Source organism: Prionailurus bengalensis, chromosome B1 (genome assembly GCF_016509475.1).
Source record: "Prionailurus bengalensis isolate Pbe53 chromosome B1, Fcat_Pben_1.1_paternal_pri, whole genome shotgun sequence".
Lineage (NCBI taxonomy): Eukaryota > Metazoa > Chordata > Mammalia > Carnivora > Felidae > Prionailurus > Prionailurus bengalensis.
In genome coordinates, this window is record NC_057344.1 from 184,566,959 (window position 1) to 184,582,706 (window position 15,748).

The 15,748-nt window shown below is 41.7% G+C and overlaps 1 protein-coding gene across 2 annotated transcripts in view; it reads right to left on the reverse strand.

Annotated features, from left to right (window-relative positions):
* Positions 1-7,066: 7,066 nt before the first annotated feature.
* Positions 7,067-15,748, reverse strand: part of STIM2 (stromal interaction molecule 2) — a 151,642-nt gene continuing 142,960 nt past the window's right edge. For both annotated transcript variants that reach the window (XM_043572823.1, XM_043572822.1), the window contains 2 exons: positions 13,130-13,403; positions 7,067-8,060 (listed from right to left, as the gene is read on the reverse strand). In XM_043572823.1, coding sequence (XP_043428758.1) covers positions 7,583-8,060; positions 13,130-13,403 — 752 coding nt within the window. In that variant the 3' untranslated portion in view covers positions 7,067-7,582. The remainder of the gene's footprint in view (positions 8,061-13,129; positions 13,404-15,748) is intronic.

The window sequence follows — 15,748 nt, forward strand, 5'->3', positions numbered from 1 at the left end:
TTAAATGCTGGGCCCAGGAGAGGGGCTGAGCTCCAAACAGAACAGGCTATCTGTACAAAGCACACACCTAAACAGAGTCTGGTAGGACAAGAATCTGTTTCTCCTATTAGGCTTATTCAGACCTCACTCATCATTCAGGGCCCAGCTGTAAAAATATGTTTTGCGAAGAAAGCATACTAGTCATTCCCCGCCATTTTGATCTCTTCCTTCCTTGGAATCTCCATATAAGACAATGGAAACACAGCATGCAACGCTGATTTATGTTGGGAAATAGTCTGGAACTGTTTTCTAATCATTAAACTTATGAATACCCTTAGCTATCTGAAAATTGAAGGCAGCAATAATGTCTGACATTTATCCATTCATCAGGCACGTTATGTATCTAGTTCCTAAAAGCCCAGTCCCTGGGAGTTCAAAACTAAATAAGGCAGAGTCCCTGCACTTGGACAGTTCGGTTTACTGGGCAAACACGTCAACGGGCCATTGCCACATGACGTGGAGGTGCTATGATAAACAAAATTCTGGACATCCACACAAGTGCTGGATCTTCCACGCTGAGGACATGAATGGAGACGTCCTGGAGCTGAGTTAAAGGTCCTGAGTTAGTGGCCCAAGGAGACGACATTCAGGCAAAAGCAGCGAGTGTGCAGTCAGGGAGGTGGGTGGCAAGCAGCCTGGCTTTTCCAGGAAACTGCACGAAGTTCTGTGTAACTGGTTAGGTTCTGTCCATAATGGCAAGCCCTGGGGATGGTGGAAAAGCAGGGCCCAGCACATCAAGGTCTTTCGCTAGTCTCCGTTTATATTTTATCCTACAGGCAATGGAAAGGCACAAAAAGGTTTTAATCAGAGAAAATCCAACGTGTGGCTGAGCTCACCCACAAGAGGATAAAAGAGGGTGAGGCTGGTTCAGTTAGCTTGCGGAAGTTAATAAAATTCGGAATGAAGAAGGCAAGGTCCCAGGGCAGTAGACAGGGGCATTAGCAGAAATATTCAGGGATTAAATAAGAGTTGGTGATTTGACAATAAATGCACCCTTTCCCTCCCTACCTCCCCTCCTTTTCCAAGGTCCTATGCCCAGTCCTATTTCCAGGTTCATCTTCTGACCTTTAAAGGTCAAAGGTAACCTCTGGCTGCACCAGGCTTCATTCTATCCTCTGCAATCCAATCCCCCTTTCTTTTATTTTCATTCTACTTTTTGGCTACAGATGTACATCTTGAGTGTTAATAGAGAGCTTGGTCAAGGAGAATCAAACTTGAATAGCTGATTTTCAAAAACAAAGCAAAGCAAAACAAAAAAAAGCCACATTCTTACTCTAGAAACCTTTTCCAGTTCCTAAGTGGTGATGTCCTTCAACCTCCCTAGAATCTGGTACAACCGCATCTCAGGGACCAGAGGTCTTAAGAGTATTTCAGCAGTTAACATTCTCAGACATGGGCCATTAGCTCACGTGGCTATTTGAGAACTACGATGCTTCAATTAAAGAAGCTGTACCTAAGAAGTAAACACAAGATATTCTTAACGGAACTGCAACACTAGGGCAGCTGCTATGTAACAACGATTTGCAGCCAAAACGTGAAAGCTTTAGCACAGCAAAGGAAGCCATCAATGACACAGAAAGGCAAGCTACTAAGTGGGAGAAGATATTTGCAAATCATATATTCCACAGGGGTTGATACCCAAATATATATAGCAGTCACACAACATAACATCAAATAAACAAACAACCCAATTTAAACAATGGGCTGAACACTTTTTCCAAAGAAGACACACAGATGGCCAACAGGTGTACGAAAAGATGCTCCCTTAAATCACCAGAGAAATGAAAACTAGAACTGCAATGAGCTATCAACTCTCACCTGTCAGATTAACTAGTATCAAAAGGACCAAAAACAAAACAAAACAAAACAAAACAAACAAGTCTTGGTGAGAATGTGGAGAAAAGGGAACCCTTATAATGCTGTTGGTGGGAATGTAAATTGGTACAGCTACTAAGGAAAACAGTATGAAAATCCCACCACCACCCCCTCCCCCGCCAAAATTAAAAATAGAACATTCAATCCAGCAATTCCGCTTTTGGGTATTTATCCAAAGAAAACAAAACACTAACTCAGAAACTATATGCACCCCTATGGTCACTGCAGCATTATTTACAATAGCCAATACATGAAAGCAACCCAAGTGTCCACGGAAAGATGAGTAAAGATGTGGTACGTATATACAATGAAATAGTACTCAGCCATGAAAAAAAGAATGAAATCTTGCCATTTGCAACAACATAGATGGACCTAGAGGGTATTATGCTAAGAGAAATAAGTCAGAGAAAGACAAATAACATACAATTTCACTTACATGTAGAATCTGAAGAGCAAAACAAAATAAACAGACTCACAGGCACAGGAAACAAACTGTCAGTCACCAGAGTAAAGAAGGTTAAGGGATGGGCAAAATAGGTGAAGGGGACTAAGAGGTATAAACCTCATTATAAAGTGAGTCATGGGGATGTAATGTACAGCATAGAAAATATAGTCAATAATACTGTAATAACTTTGTATGAGGACATAACTTTGTATGAGAACTTTGTATGAATGTGGAATAACCACATTCATTGGGGGGGGATCATTTTGTAATGTATAAAAATATTGAATCACTATCATGTACAAATAAGATATTGCATGCCAATTACACTTCAATTAAAAAAAAAAAGAAACTTGGGGCATCTGGGTGGCTCAGGCGGTTAAGAATCCAATTCTTGATTCTACCTCAGGTCATTATCTCAAGGTTTGGGATCTCAGGTCCCACTGTCAATGCAGAGCCTGCTTGGAATTCTCTCTCCCCCTCTTTCTCTGCCCCTCCCCTGTTCATGCTGTCTCTCTCACAAAATAAATGAATATCAAAAAACAAAACAAAACCCTAAAGCGTGGCTATCTGAAACAAGGGGTGAAGAACCATTTTGACCCAGTTAGGGCCTCCTAGAGTCCTACTTTCACAGGGAACTGGAATCTGCCAGGGCAAACCAGGGAGAGGGAAGGCAGCAGAATCACAAGTTCTGCTTGTTGCTCTAAGGCCTGGAGATCTGGAATGGCTGCACAACTGTGTCTCCCTGGGAAACAACCACGGCGCTGTTCCAGGAGGGGAAGGCAAACTGTCTGCCTCACCTTGAGTGCACTGGTGTCAATCACTTTTGGAGGCTGATGAGGACACCACAGCATAATCCAGTAAAAACTGGGACATCAGGACAATGGAGAATCTGGCAGATAAAATCCTGTAACGCATGCAAGGATCCCGGATGCAGTCTCACTCCCTTCACAGGTAAGAAATCAAGATCTGGACTGAGGCCTCCCTGCAATGTCCTATCTGGGCCTCTAGCAAACACGGTCATGGACCACGAGGGCCACTGCAGAGCCCTGCAGGAAACCTCAGGAAAGCTCAAGCGTGGGACTGAGGCAAAATCCTCAAGGCTGGCCTGAAGCCAGTGGATTCAAGATAAGATCAGGCCTACCTGGGTAAATCTAAAGGAGACTGTCCTTCAACAAAGACTACCTTGTTTTGGGGTTGGGGTAGGCGGAAGGAAACCGTCTTATCAGTACTGTCAGGGGGATTGCTCAAATGCTGTGCTTCTCTCTGATAAACAACTTACCCCAGGGACGAGGACCTTCCCAGCTGTTACAAAGTATCCGGCTGGAACTCAGTAACCGCAAGCTCATTTGCTAGAACGAGACTACTAGTGTGGAAGTCCTAATACTAAGTTGCCCTTGGATCTGAATGTTTCAGCCAGAGCAAATCTCTCCATGTCCTTGGAAATTAGCACCATTACATTGGTCCTTGATTTAATAAATACTTTTGCACTATATAGCCCCTCTCCCCATTAGCTCCCACCTTCCCAACATTTGGTTTACATTTCTGTGACTGCCCGTATTATAAGGATTTTTGTTCGGTCTGTCTCCCCTACTAGATACTGAGGAGCTCCTTTAGGGAGGTGCTGGTCACATTAGTCTCTATACCTGTAGAGCTGATGTCTGTGATGCTCAGTGGACTATTCAATATTTGTCGAACGAATTAAGTGGATTCTATATCGTCTTTGTAATATTTTGGGAAAAACCACTCAAGACCTAAAAACAGGCAATAGAAAAGACTAAAACTTTTATGTAGGTTTTCCTTTGCTTACTTTAAAAAATAAACATGGAAACTGCAAACATAATTTTTAAAAATCACTGTTTTAGTTCGTAAATGGAGAATACAAGAATAGCTACATTTGCAAGACCGTAGAAGATTTAGAAAAACACTAGGACCCCAGGAACTTAATGGGCAAAGGACATGAACAGACACTTCACTGAAATGAAAAATACATAACATGAAAACCTTTCCAACCATACTAGACATTATTTACCGATTAAATTAGCAAAGTTTTAACCAAATGGTAATTCAGAAGTGACAGTGTGAAGGGGCATTCATACACTCAAGTATTGGGGGGCTATACACATGGCTATCCAGATAAGAAACCTCACAGTTATACTCAAGGTATATATGTAAGACGATGTGTGTGTAGATACATATATATATATATATACATACATACATATAAATTATCTTTAAGCTTTTCTATACACTTCTAAAAATATATATTCTAAGGAATTAAGATGTTGATTAGAATTCATGTGGTATGTATGACTTACAAGTTAACACTACCACTTACTAGGTATACCTTCAGCAAACTATTAACTTTCTGGACTCACTTTCCTCATCAGTGGAATGATTTCTTAAAAACAAAACAAAACAAAACAAAACTACCTATTTTACAAGGTGGGTGTAAAGATTATATGAGAATATATATTAGGGTTTAAAACTGTGCCTAGTACAGAGTGCTCAATAAATGTAAAATCCTAGTATTTCACGTATCAGAAATCAGAAATAACCTAAAGGTTAATAGAAGAATGATTACAAGTATTATGTAAATCCACACAATGGCATATGACAGTCATTAAAATGTTGTTCATGAAGTTTTAACGATGTTAGAGAAATGCTTAGATCAAGAGAAAAGCATGATGTAAAATTAAATACATGTTTTCAATTATGTAAAATACGTATCAATATGTAGAAAATGATCTGGCAGAAAACGTACCAAGGTCTGAAAAGCAATTATACTGGGCAGTAGTAGAATTTGACCCAATTGCTCGTTTTTCTTCTTTCATACTTTTCTATCATGAATCGTTTTTTTTACAATAAGGAGGGGATTACTTTTAAAATCAGAAAAACACCATAGTTTTATAAGGTTAATAAGGTAACAAACTGGTAGTTTAAAAAGCATACAAATGCCCAACTCTACACACATAAATGATATGATACGGAAATTATTGTGACTTTCTAAAACTCAATTATGCTCTGTTGAGTTTGTAAATACAGAGCACTGTACTAACGCCAAGTAATAGAAGCAACACACAGCAGTGAAAATCCCTTGGTTGAATTTGTTTATAAATAAGCACATGGAAGTTAGCACAAACCATGCGTTCCTGAGAGTCGGCCTCTCCCACCCCAGCCCCCACGCACCAGCGTCGGTGGCTTTGACCCAGAATTCCCTGCTAACCTTCAACAGGCTGAGGGCCAGGCAGGAGCCCCTAGAGCCATCCTCTCCCACCCCATAACCTGTCCCAGCGGCTTTTACCTCTTCTACCTGTCAAACCACAAAGTCTCACCCTTTTTGCAATTTTCAAAGAGAAGAACTGCCTGGTTGTTAAGAAGGAGAAAGATAAAGGTATTCCCCTCACTCTGAAGAAACTTTCCAGAACGCTTTTCATTTCTTCCTGCACGCATCTCCCCACCCCATAAACTTCAGTGCCACTGCTCAACTCCTGACCTATCAGGTTATCTTACCTTCTGATGGGTCCACAACACTACGTCTGCTTCAGTCAATCCATTTTTGCCCTTGCAACACTGTCTCTTACATATATAAGTATCTGTATATATAAATATCCTCCGAGACCTCAATAGTTTTTAACAACAGTACTAGAGAGAATAAACCACCACAACTTTCAGGAGACTTCAGGTGACTGTTCATATTCTTGATAAAGTATTTCTTTGGAGCGTATCTCAAATAAACTTCCTATCAATCAGCATTTTCATCTAAGCGGGACTGGGTTGGACATTACATATTTTAGCCATAATGCTAAAAAGCCATCCTAATACGTATCCACTATTCATCCAAACATCCATCCACACTGCATTAATCGCATCATTTATGACTGAATTTTTAAAAGAAAAAGTATTTAGGCAAAAACTCCCCAGACGTGACCGTGCTTTTCTGCTCTATGTGACCATCTCCACGGTAAAAGCTACCCTTACAATAACCTAGTTGTTCAATGAACCCCAAGCTTTACAAATTGATACGACACAATCTAAATGCACCATAAATTTATATTTGTTAATCTTGATATTAGAACATTTAAACATTTCAAACTACATAAAAGTATGACAAACAATATAAAATGGAAAGAAACTTGTTGACAACTTCCAAATCACTATTTCTTATAGTGCAATTAAGCAACAAGACCGCTTACTGAGCTCTCCAGAAAATGTATAGTGTTTTCAGTGGAGGGTTATCAACAAAAATCAACACAGTCCCACAAAATAATGTCTCCAATTTATTATCTTTTCCACAGTACAAATTCTTCACAAACCATAACTTCTTTGATGTTATTCAAAGTCTGTAAACAAGTGCTTGAATCCCCACGTCCCCAACCTCAGCTTAAGCTTGTGAATGTTTAAGTCCTTCAATCAAGTTTTAACTCTTCCACATGTGTAAGGAATCAAGAGCCTTCTCTCCCTAAATTATTTATATTTTATCATACAGCCTGCAATGCAGTAAATCACAGTGAAAGCCCTGGGAAAAACAAAACAACATGATCTTTACAGCAGGACTTGAAACTTTATAATATTAAATGCATTTAAAGAAGCTTCCCATAATAAAAGCGTGGGTTTTCATTTCCAGAAATCAAGTCAATTAGAAACCCTAGGTTCTACTTAAAAACCCATTTTGATCTAAAAGTGAAAACAGTCCCCTATCCATAGTCATTTTATAAACTCTATACAGTTTCACTTGCAGAGATTTTTTTTTTTTTTTTCCAGTCTGGAAAACGGTAGTGCAATTAGTTTTACTTTAAGTTATTTAGTCCAGGATGTAAATAGCTCTGTGGAAAGATAAGAAGATGGTGTGGTAAACAAGAACTTTTTGCAAGCCCATGCTGGCTTACTAGTCCATTAAAGCTTGTAAGTCCATAGTGGCTTTCAACAAAATGTTGTATATACATCACTAATAACAAAGCAGAAATAAATAGGCAGAAATGACTGTAAACTGTCTCATCTCTTAATGATTTCTCAGCAATAACTGGCTTGATGAACTGATTATATAGTCATTTAAATAAGCAGACAGTAGACAGTTGCCCTTAGGACACTCCACTGTGGCATCCAGTCTGGAAAGCCCCAGTGGAGTTACATTCCTAAAATTAAAACAAAAAAAGGGAGGGGGTGGAGGATGGGAGGTAACAGTTTAAAGATGCCCCTTGAACGAATTCCATCAAGTCAGCCGGTTCACTTAGACTTCTTCTTAAAAAGGCTTTTAATTTTTGATGGCTTTTTGCTTTTCTCTCCGTGATGACAAAGATCGTGTGGGATGCTGCTTATCCTGGCGACGTGTGGGGCTTCCTGAACTGCTTTGCTGTCGTTGCCAGCGGAGGAACAGGATGTGTGGCGAGGTTTGGGCACCGGGATGCCGCTAGAGAGCTGGTTCATGCTACAGGATTTCTCCAAGATGCCATTGTACACTTTGCTGGCAGGACTGAAGATCATACTCTTCGTTTCTGTCAGACCCACACAATCAGGAGAGCCCCGCGAGGTATCTGCAGTTACCGGGGACTCTCCTCTGGATGAATCCTCTAGAGAGAGCTCATCCCGCGATATCTTGCGAGGAGACAATGTCTGGTATATCTCCAGGCTTGAGGGAGGAGACTGTTTCCTTCCAATGGAAGAATTTAAGGAGTCACATTCTGAAGCCGTGTCTGGTACTTCCCTGGATGAGAGGGAGACAGAGGTAAAATCTTAAATCAGTATTTTTTAAGACTACCAGCCGACACTGTAATTAATTCTAACTAAAACAACTTCCATTTTTTAATCTATCAACATGTAAATGGGAGAAATGCTAAAATTCTACATGCATTTTGACAAAATCGGAAACTTACTACTTTAAATAATACAACTTATCAAAGCTCCATGTTTAATATTTACATGAACTATAAAAATGGAATCTTCCAATCTAAGAAACATAACTCAAGTTACACCTTCTTCAATTGTCAAATAAAAATGTTTAAATTTTACAGATTTAGTAATTTTATTTCAGCTACTTTTGTGTTTTGTTTCAATACTATTTTTTCTTTCTAAATCACACAGTTGACATTATATATTTTAAAAGATGAACTTTAGTCACTGTCTCTCCCTTTATTTGTCATTAAATTGATGAAATATATCTTCCTGAGGTAGGAAGAAAGGAATACACTAAGCTAAAATGTAAGTTCTCCCAAGTTTAAAAATGGGGGAAGGAAGCTGAGGTACAATTGAGAGGGGGGGATGGGAGGTGAAAGTCAATGACATAACACTTTTTTTCTTAAGTTTATTTTGAGACAGAAACAGGGCTCGAGTAGGGAAGGGGAGAGAGAGAGAGGGAGGGAGAGAGGGAGGGAGAGAGGGAGGGAGAGAGGGAGAGAGAGAGGGAGAGAGGGAGAGAGGGAGGGAGAGAGGGAGGGAGAGAGGGAGGGAGAGAGGGAGGGAGAGAGGGAGAGAGAGAGGGAGAGAGAGAGGGAGAGAGGGAGGGAGAGAGGGAGAGAGGGAGGGAGAGAGGGAGGGAGAGAGGGAGGGAGAGAGGGAGGGAGAGAAGGAGGGAGAGAGGGAGGGAGAGAGGGAGGGAGAGAGGGAGGGAGAGAGGGAGAGAGGGAGGGAGAGAGGGAGAGAGAGAATCCCAAGCAGGCTCTGCACTGTCAGCATAGAGCTCGACACGGAGCTCGATCCCACAGACTGTGAGATCAGGACCTGAGCTGAAATCAAAAGTCAAACACCTAACTGCCTGAGCCACCCAGGTCCCCCAATGCTATTTTTAAAAATGCAGACATTCAATAAATTCTCATGGGTTTATCCCTTTGTGATTTTTGCCCCGCCCCTTCTCCACAGTAAAGAGAGAAAATGAAAAGACAAAAGTTCACAACCCCAAGGCCAACAGATAGTAAATGCTATCAGCCATTACTTCAAAATATACCTCAAATCCAACACTTGTCACTCCCCCACTGGCACTGCCCCTCTTTCTGAACTACCCACCCCCCTGGACTCACCTCAAGGATTGTGATGGCGTCCTAACGGGTCTCCCTGCTTCCCTTCTTGTTCCTCCCTCCTAACTACTTCTCTACACAGATGCTGAAGTGGTTTTTAAAAACTCACAGCACATCATTTACTTGCTCAAAACTAACGCTTCCTCCCATACTCAGGCTAAAATCCAAAGACCTTGTCAAAGTCCACAAAGCCCAGCAGGATCAGGACCACGGCGACACCTCCAGCGGAAGGCCACCATTCCCCGTCTCATTACATCATGGCCTCCTCCTCGTTCCTCCCAACGTGCCGATCTCGTGACTCCCCCAGGGCTCTTGCACCTGTTTCCTCTGCCTCCGATGTTCCTTCCCTCCATCTCTACATGGCTTATTTCTCAATGTCTTTCAGGTCACTGCTCAACTGTTCTCTGTCCAGAGAGACTTCCCCTAACCACTCTATCCAGGAAGTATTCTCTTTTCTTTTTACCTTTGTGTAGCATCCCAGAAAATTCCACTACCTAAAACGATATTTTGTATTAACTTTTGATATGTCTCTCCAGAAGAAAGAAAAGTTAATGAGGACAGGGAGTCTTTCTAACTTCTGTATCCTCTGCACTGGAGTAGTGGTAAGCTCACAGTGGGTATTTAATAAATATGTGATACATGAATGAATGAGTGAATGAACGAACAAACAAATGGACGAGAGACAGATGAAAGAAGAAAAGATCTCAGATAACAGAGATCATGTCTTACTTGTTTTGATATGTACCACACATGACACAAATACCGTTCACTCTCTGAAAGAAACGGTAAGAAATAAAAAGTAGAGTCACGGTAAAAAGTAAGTGGCAAAAGGAATAAGGTGGGACAAGGAAGAGAGCTGAAGACATAAGAGAAAGGCAAGAACACAGATGATCATAATCCACCAGCTAGAGCGAGGCCAGGACCTTGTCTCACTTGTCTTGGCAGCTCAAGTTATTAGCAAGTGCACGGCATACGGCAAGGAACTAAGTTCATATTTATAGAGTAAATGAACTGAATGATCTCTCACCTCAGATGACCTGTGGTTACTCTCATTATTCACATAGTGATATTACTTCTGACATGTTTTTCATGTTAATACCGTGTTTTAAACCTTGATCTTAGATGGCTCAATGTAACTGGTCATTTCTATGTATTTTACACATGTATGTGAAGATTGTTTCTATTACACTACAAGCTCTCAGAAGGTACAAAATCCCCTGGGCAAATAAAGACTTAAATGATGCTTTCACACAATACAGTTACACGAGCTGCAGACTTTTTAAGTGCTTTTACAATATGATAATGGGGAGTGCTTACAGAGGGCACAAGGCAGCTCAGATAAAAAGAAAGGACTCAGAAATCAATCGCTGGTAGGGAATTTTCTGTTAGCTTCCTTTTGGAGTGGATACCTATTAATTATACAGCATATATCACTGTTCCCTGAAGCTGTTCAACTTCCAGAACCAGAAGCTGATTTAGTTAGAATTTTATAAATTTACTTCTACTCTGCTATGTGGTTTGGCTGCTTGGTGTATGAAATTCTAAGCTAGGTTAAAAACATTTCAAAAACTGGTCTCTAAAATCTAAATAATATGTGAAAAGAATACTGATCTAAGTTAGGAGACCTAGATTCCTGTCCTGGCCCTGCCATTAATCAGCCACACAACCTTGGGCAAATCACTTAACGTAACCGGGACTCAATTTCACTGTCAAAGGAAGATAATTTGATTAATCTCTAAAATTACTTCTAGTTCTAACATCCTAAATCCAAAATAAATAATGAAGTGTTGCTTCTTCTGCATAACCAGTCAGCTTTGGAGTGCAGGAATGGTATAATCTGTGAGCATTTTTTTTTTAGAACATATATTCTTTGGAATGTTGAGCTTAATTACGTGTACCATTTATGCTATTTTTTTCTATTTCTTTCTCACAGTGAGGAATAGGTGAATTCATGCAAGTTTAATGCCTATGTAACAAGACTCGAGGTAAGATGTAAATGAGCATACATGTACATAATGCAGAGAACATAAAAGATCAGTAAACAGTAAATGTTATTACTATTACTGTTTTGTAAGGGTTCTAGTGGTTCATCATGTAAGAGACTAAATAAACAGGAGGAAAAGTTTTCTGAATCCAAATTCTCATATTTACTGTGCATTTCTGACATTGCTATTTGAAAGGAAGACTAAACATTTCCATAAACGTGAAAATTCTACTGGACACAGAGCTCTAGCTTTCCTATTAATTTCCATAAGCCACACAAATTGGCTCTGTCAGTAAAGCCATCTTGCAGGTGGCCAAGTTTTACTGTGAAGATTATACAAAAAACTAACCAGAAAGTGGTATCCAAGCAAAGCCACGTCAAATTCTCCAGCTGTAATGAGGATACAAACCTTGGACTATCTGCTCAGTAATATGCTATAATGATCTTGGCTACTCACAAAGTTGACTCTCACTAGAGACAAAACAATCATGTGTGAAAATTATCATTTGATGACGATGCCAACTAAAGAATCACATGACAGAGAAGAGCCGCAACAGGTCACCGAGAACAGCCAGCCATTCCCTCTGGTTTTCTTTCTCATCCGAGGACAGAAGACTTTGGGGCTACACGGCTGCTAAGTGTTGCAAAATCAGAAGCCAGCATCAGTTTTCCTGTCACTTACTATCACACCGCTCTGAAGATGGATGCGGTTTAGGAGAGAGCCTCCGACCAACGGGGCTCGTGGAGCACGGTGGTCCTTCGGCTGGACCGAACACACAGCTGCTATGCCCACTTTATGCCAACAAATTCGTGTGAACGTAACACCCTCCTTTAAGTTCTTAACATTTTCTTCCACCTTTGATGTCTGATAATTCCTGTTCACTAAGTACTAGCACACGACAGAAAAAACCATTAAGTGGCAACAAGTATTTTAAACACTCAGTCATACTTAATGTTTGTGTTCAAGTATATTTAAGTGCATGCCTTTGTATTTTACATATAAAACTGCTCACAAGACAAGTTTGTGCTCTGAGACTTGAGTCAATTGTGTGCAGTGGTCGGTCTCTAAGCAGTTATATGTCCGAATATCTACCTCTGCCTGTGGTGGGCGGATTTCTGAGACGCTCCCCAAGTTTCTAGCTCTGGTGTACACACATGTCCCGCCAACCATTCTCTCAAATGCGAGCAGAGGTGCTGCCATGAAGGGGCTCTGCAGATGTCATTAAGGTCCGACACCAGCTGATTTTCAGACACAGAGATGACTATCCAAGTGACGAGTGAGCCTTTTAAAATCGCATCCAGAGATCAGAGACAGGGGGCATCACAGATTCCAAGGGACCTGTCAGAAGGCCTAGTCTATGAAGACAGAGGCCACGCACAGCAAGGGCCACTGTGCACCCGCCAGGAACTGGCAGCAGCATGGAAGCAGCCTGAGAGCAGGCGTGGAAACCGGGACCTCCGTGCTGTAACCACGGGAAGCAAACTCTGTCACAACCAAAGGAGTCAGAAGTGGCCCTCAAGCGTCAGGGAAGAACAAAGCTGGGCAACCACCTTGCATTTGGCCTTGCGAGTCCCTGAGCAGAAATCCCAGGCACAGCAAGCTCGGACTTTGTCAAACAGAACCCGGGGCTAATAAACGGATGCTGCCCGAAGCTGCTAAGTCTGTGGTCACTCACTGTGCAGCAACAGAAAACTAATCCAACGCATCACTCCGACCCACCCACGCCCACCTCCCCACCACCCAGCCCAACATCTACTGTAGTCGATTCACTGCAGTACCATTGCTTTTCAGCAGAGAAGTATATGGCCTCCTCCTCCTCCTCATTGCGATAAAGGACAGGGCAACTTGACACCGAGAGGATATCGGGGTCCGGGGAAGGCAAGGAGTGCTGTGGGTGCTGAGGGTGCTGGGGGTGCCGGGCGTGGACCTGGTGAGGGGCGTGCGGAGGAAGCTGTGCGCGTGGACACTGCGGCGAGGCCGGCACGATGCTGCGGCGGGAGCGGCACAGGCTGCTGCTTCTGGCTAACGACCCAGCGGGTTTGGCCATGGTCCCTGAAACGAAGCACAAACACACATATGCACATGAGACCAGGGCTGCCTCCAGGCACACCGCGGACGAACGCGCACGCGCGCGCACACGCACACACACACACACACACACACACACACACACACACAAGAAGGGCTCTTACTACCCGCCACCCCGGAACGGGCCCTCGCTGGGTAAGGACCTGCATTGGTCATTACCCTCCCCCATCATCTCTACTGCTTCTTGACAAAGTTCAGAAATAAAAAATTAAAGTGTGATAAAAATGAAAGCAGGTCTAGAAAATAAACAGAAGAGAACATAAACACACGAGGCTCTAACATGAAATTCGGCATTCCTAACCACAAAGTCTTGAAAATTTACCCAAGATAGTAAATCTTTAAGTTAAAAAATCAATACAGCTTATTAAGGAATCTGTACTTTGTTGCAAAACTTTGTTAATTTCACCATTACAGGATGAAAACTATCAGAAAAAAAAACAGGCTGTATTTTTCAATGGGTATCTCTCGGGATCGTGTAACTTGTTTGAACTTCAAGAAGGTTTTTTTTTTTTTTCTCATGTTTCTAGTTTTGATTTAAATTCTAGTTAGCTAAGATACAGAGCAATATTGGTTCCAGGGGTAGAATTCAGTGATTCATCGCTTACATATGCTCATCACAAGTGCCCTCCTTAATACACATCACCCAACTAAGTCTATCCCCTGCCCGCCTCTCCTCCAGCAAGCCTCAGTTTGTTCGCTGTAATTAACAGTCTCTTATGGTTTGCCTCCCACTCTTTAAGAAGTTTTTACTCAAGGGTCATTTGAACACTGTATACATAGTCTCCCAACCAGTTAGGCAGAGGTCAGACAAAAACTTGTTTCCTGAACCCTGATGACTGTGGAACTAACCAGAAGTCTTAGATCATCTTGTTTCTGCTGCCAGTCTCTGCCTAGTCCCGTGCAAGTAGAAAACTGCCCCTACACGCTTACTATCTTCATAGAATGGGCACTCCATGTCCTTGCCTTAATTGAAACCTAACCCCCCGAAGTCAGAACAGCCTTCGCAAGCTGAGGCTGCTCCCTGTTGTGTACACCTCATGTGCTGCAACACCAGAACATCAGGTTGGTGGCCTTCTCATTCCCCAACACTCTTCTCTGGAAACCCTCACTCCTACGACCTTTTATAAAAACATGTTCTTTCTGCAGCTAACACTAAGCCACTTGAATCTGCCGTCTCTACAACCCCACTCACCCCACCTCCCAGTCATTTCCTTACCTATCTTCCGCTTGAGCAATCTCATTGGTAAGACCTCCCAACACCTTAACCACTCATGGTTTCCCCTCTTCTCCAGACATTCACACCGCCACCCACTCTCAAACCCTGTCTTGCCCTAGTCATTCAGCGCTGCTCCGTTTTTGGTATTATATATCAAGACGGCAGACGGACAACTGAGATTCGGACCATGTGTCTACCTTTCTAGTTCAAACACTCTGCTCCTTCCACTTATCTGTCCCATTCTCTACTCCAAGCTCAAGCACCTTAACTCTTTTGTGTAGGCCTTCTGTTGTCTTTATTTGCATCTTCTACATCCCAATAGCATTTAAAAAATGCGGACACAATAAACCTAAAAAAACAAAACGCTAAACAATAGCAGCGACAAAACACTCTTCTCCATCCTCAGACTGTTTTCAACTGACATATATCTCTCTTCCTTTTATGAAGAATTTCCTCTGTTACTTTCTCCACTACTTCATTTTATTTCATTCGGAGTGTAAAGTGCTCACATACAATTTCGCCACAACTGTTCTCAACAATTCATAATCTACTCCCTTGTTGCTAAATTCAACAGATTGCTCAATCCTTCCCTGACATTTGACCAGCACCTGACATTGATTATTACTCTGTCCTTCCCTTGACTTACCTCAAATTACACAGGAAAGAATTTGGTGAAATTTAACATCCACTAAGAAAACCTTTCTTAGTAAAACAGGAATAAAATTAATTTCCTTAAAAGCAATCTACCAAAACCAAAACCAAAAAGAAAAAAAATAAATCACATTTCACAATGGAGAGCATTCCCTTTAAAGTCAGAAATGGCAATCGTTATTGCCTGCAATCACTGCTATTATTCAACATTTGACTGGAAGTCTCAGACTAGAAAATAAGCGGGGGGGTGGGGTGGGGTGGGGGGGGTGGGGGTGGGGACAGACATAAGGACTGAAAAGGAAAAAAACAATTTATTACTGCACACACAAAAAATCCGGAAGACTCATATGAGAATTCACTATTTCTGTATATAAGATACTTAGCAAAGTCAACAGCAGTTCCCTAGACATCAGCAATAAGCAATTTCACACATAATTTTTTT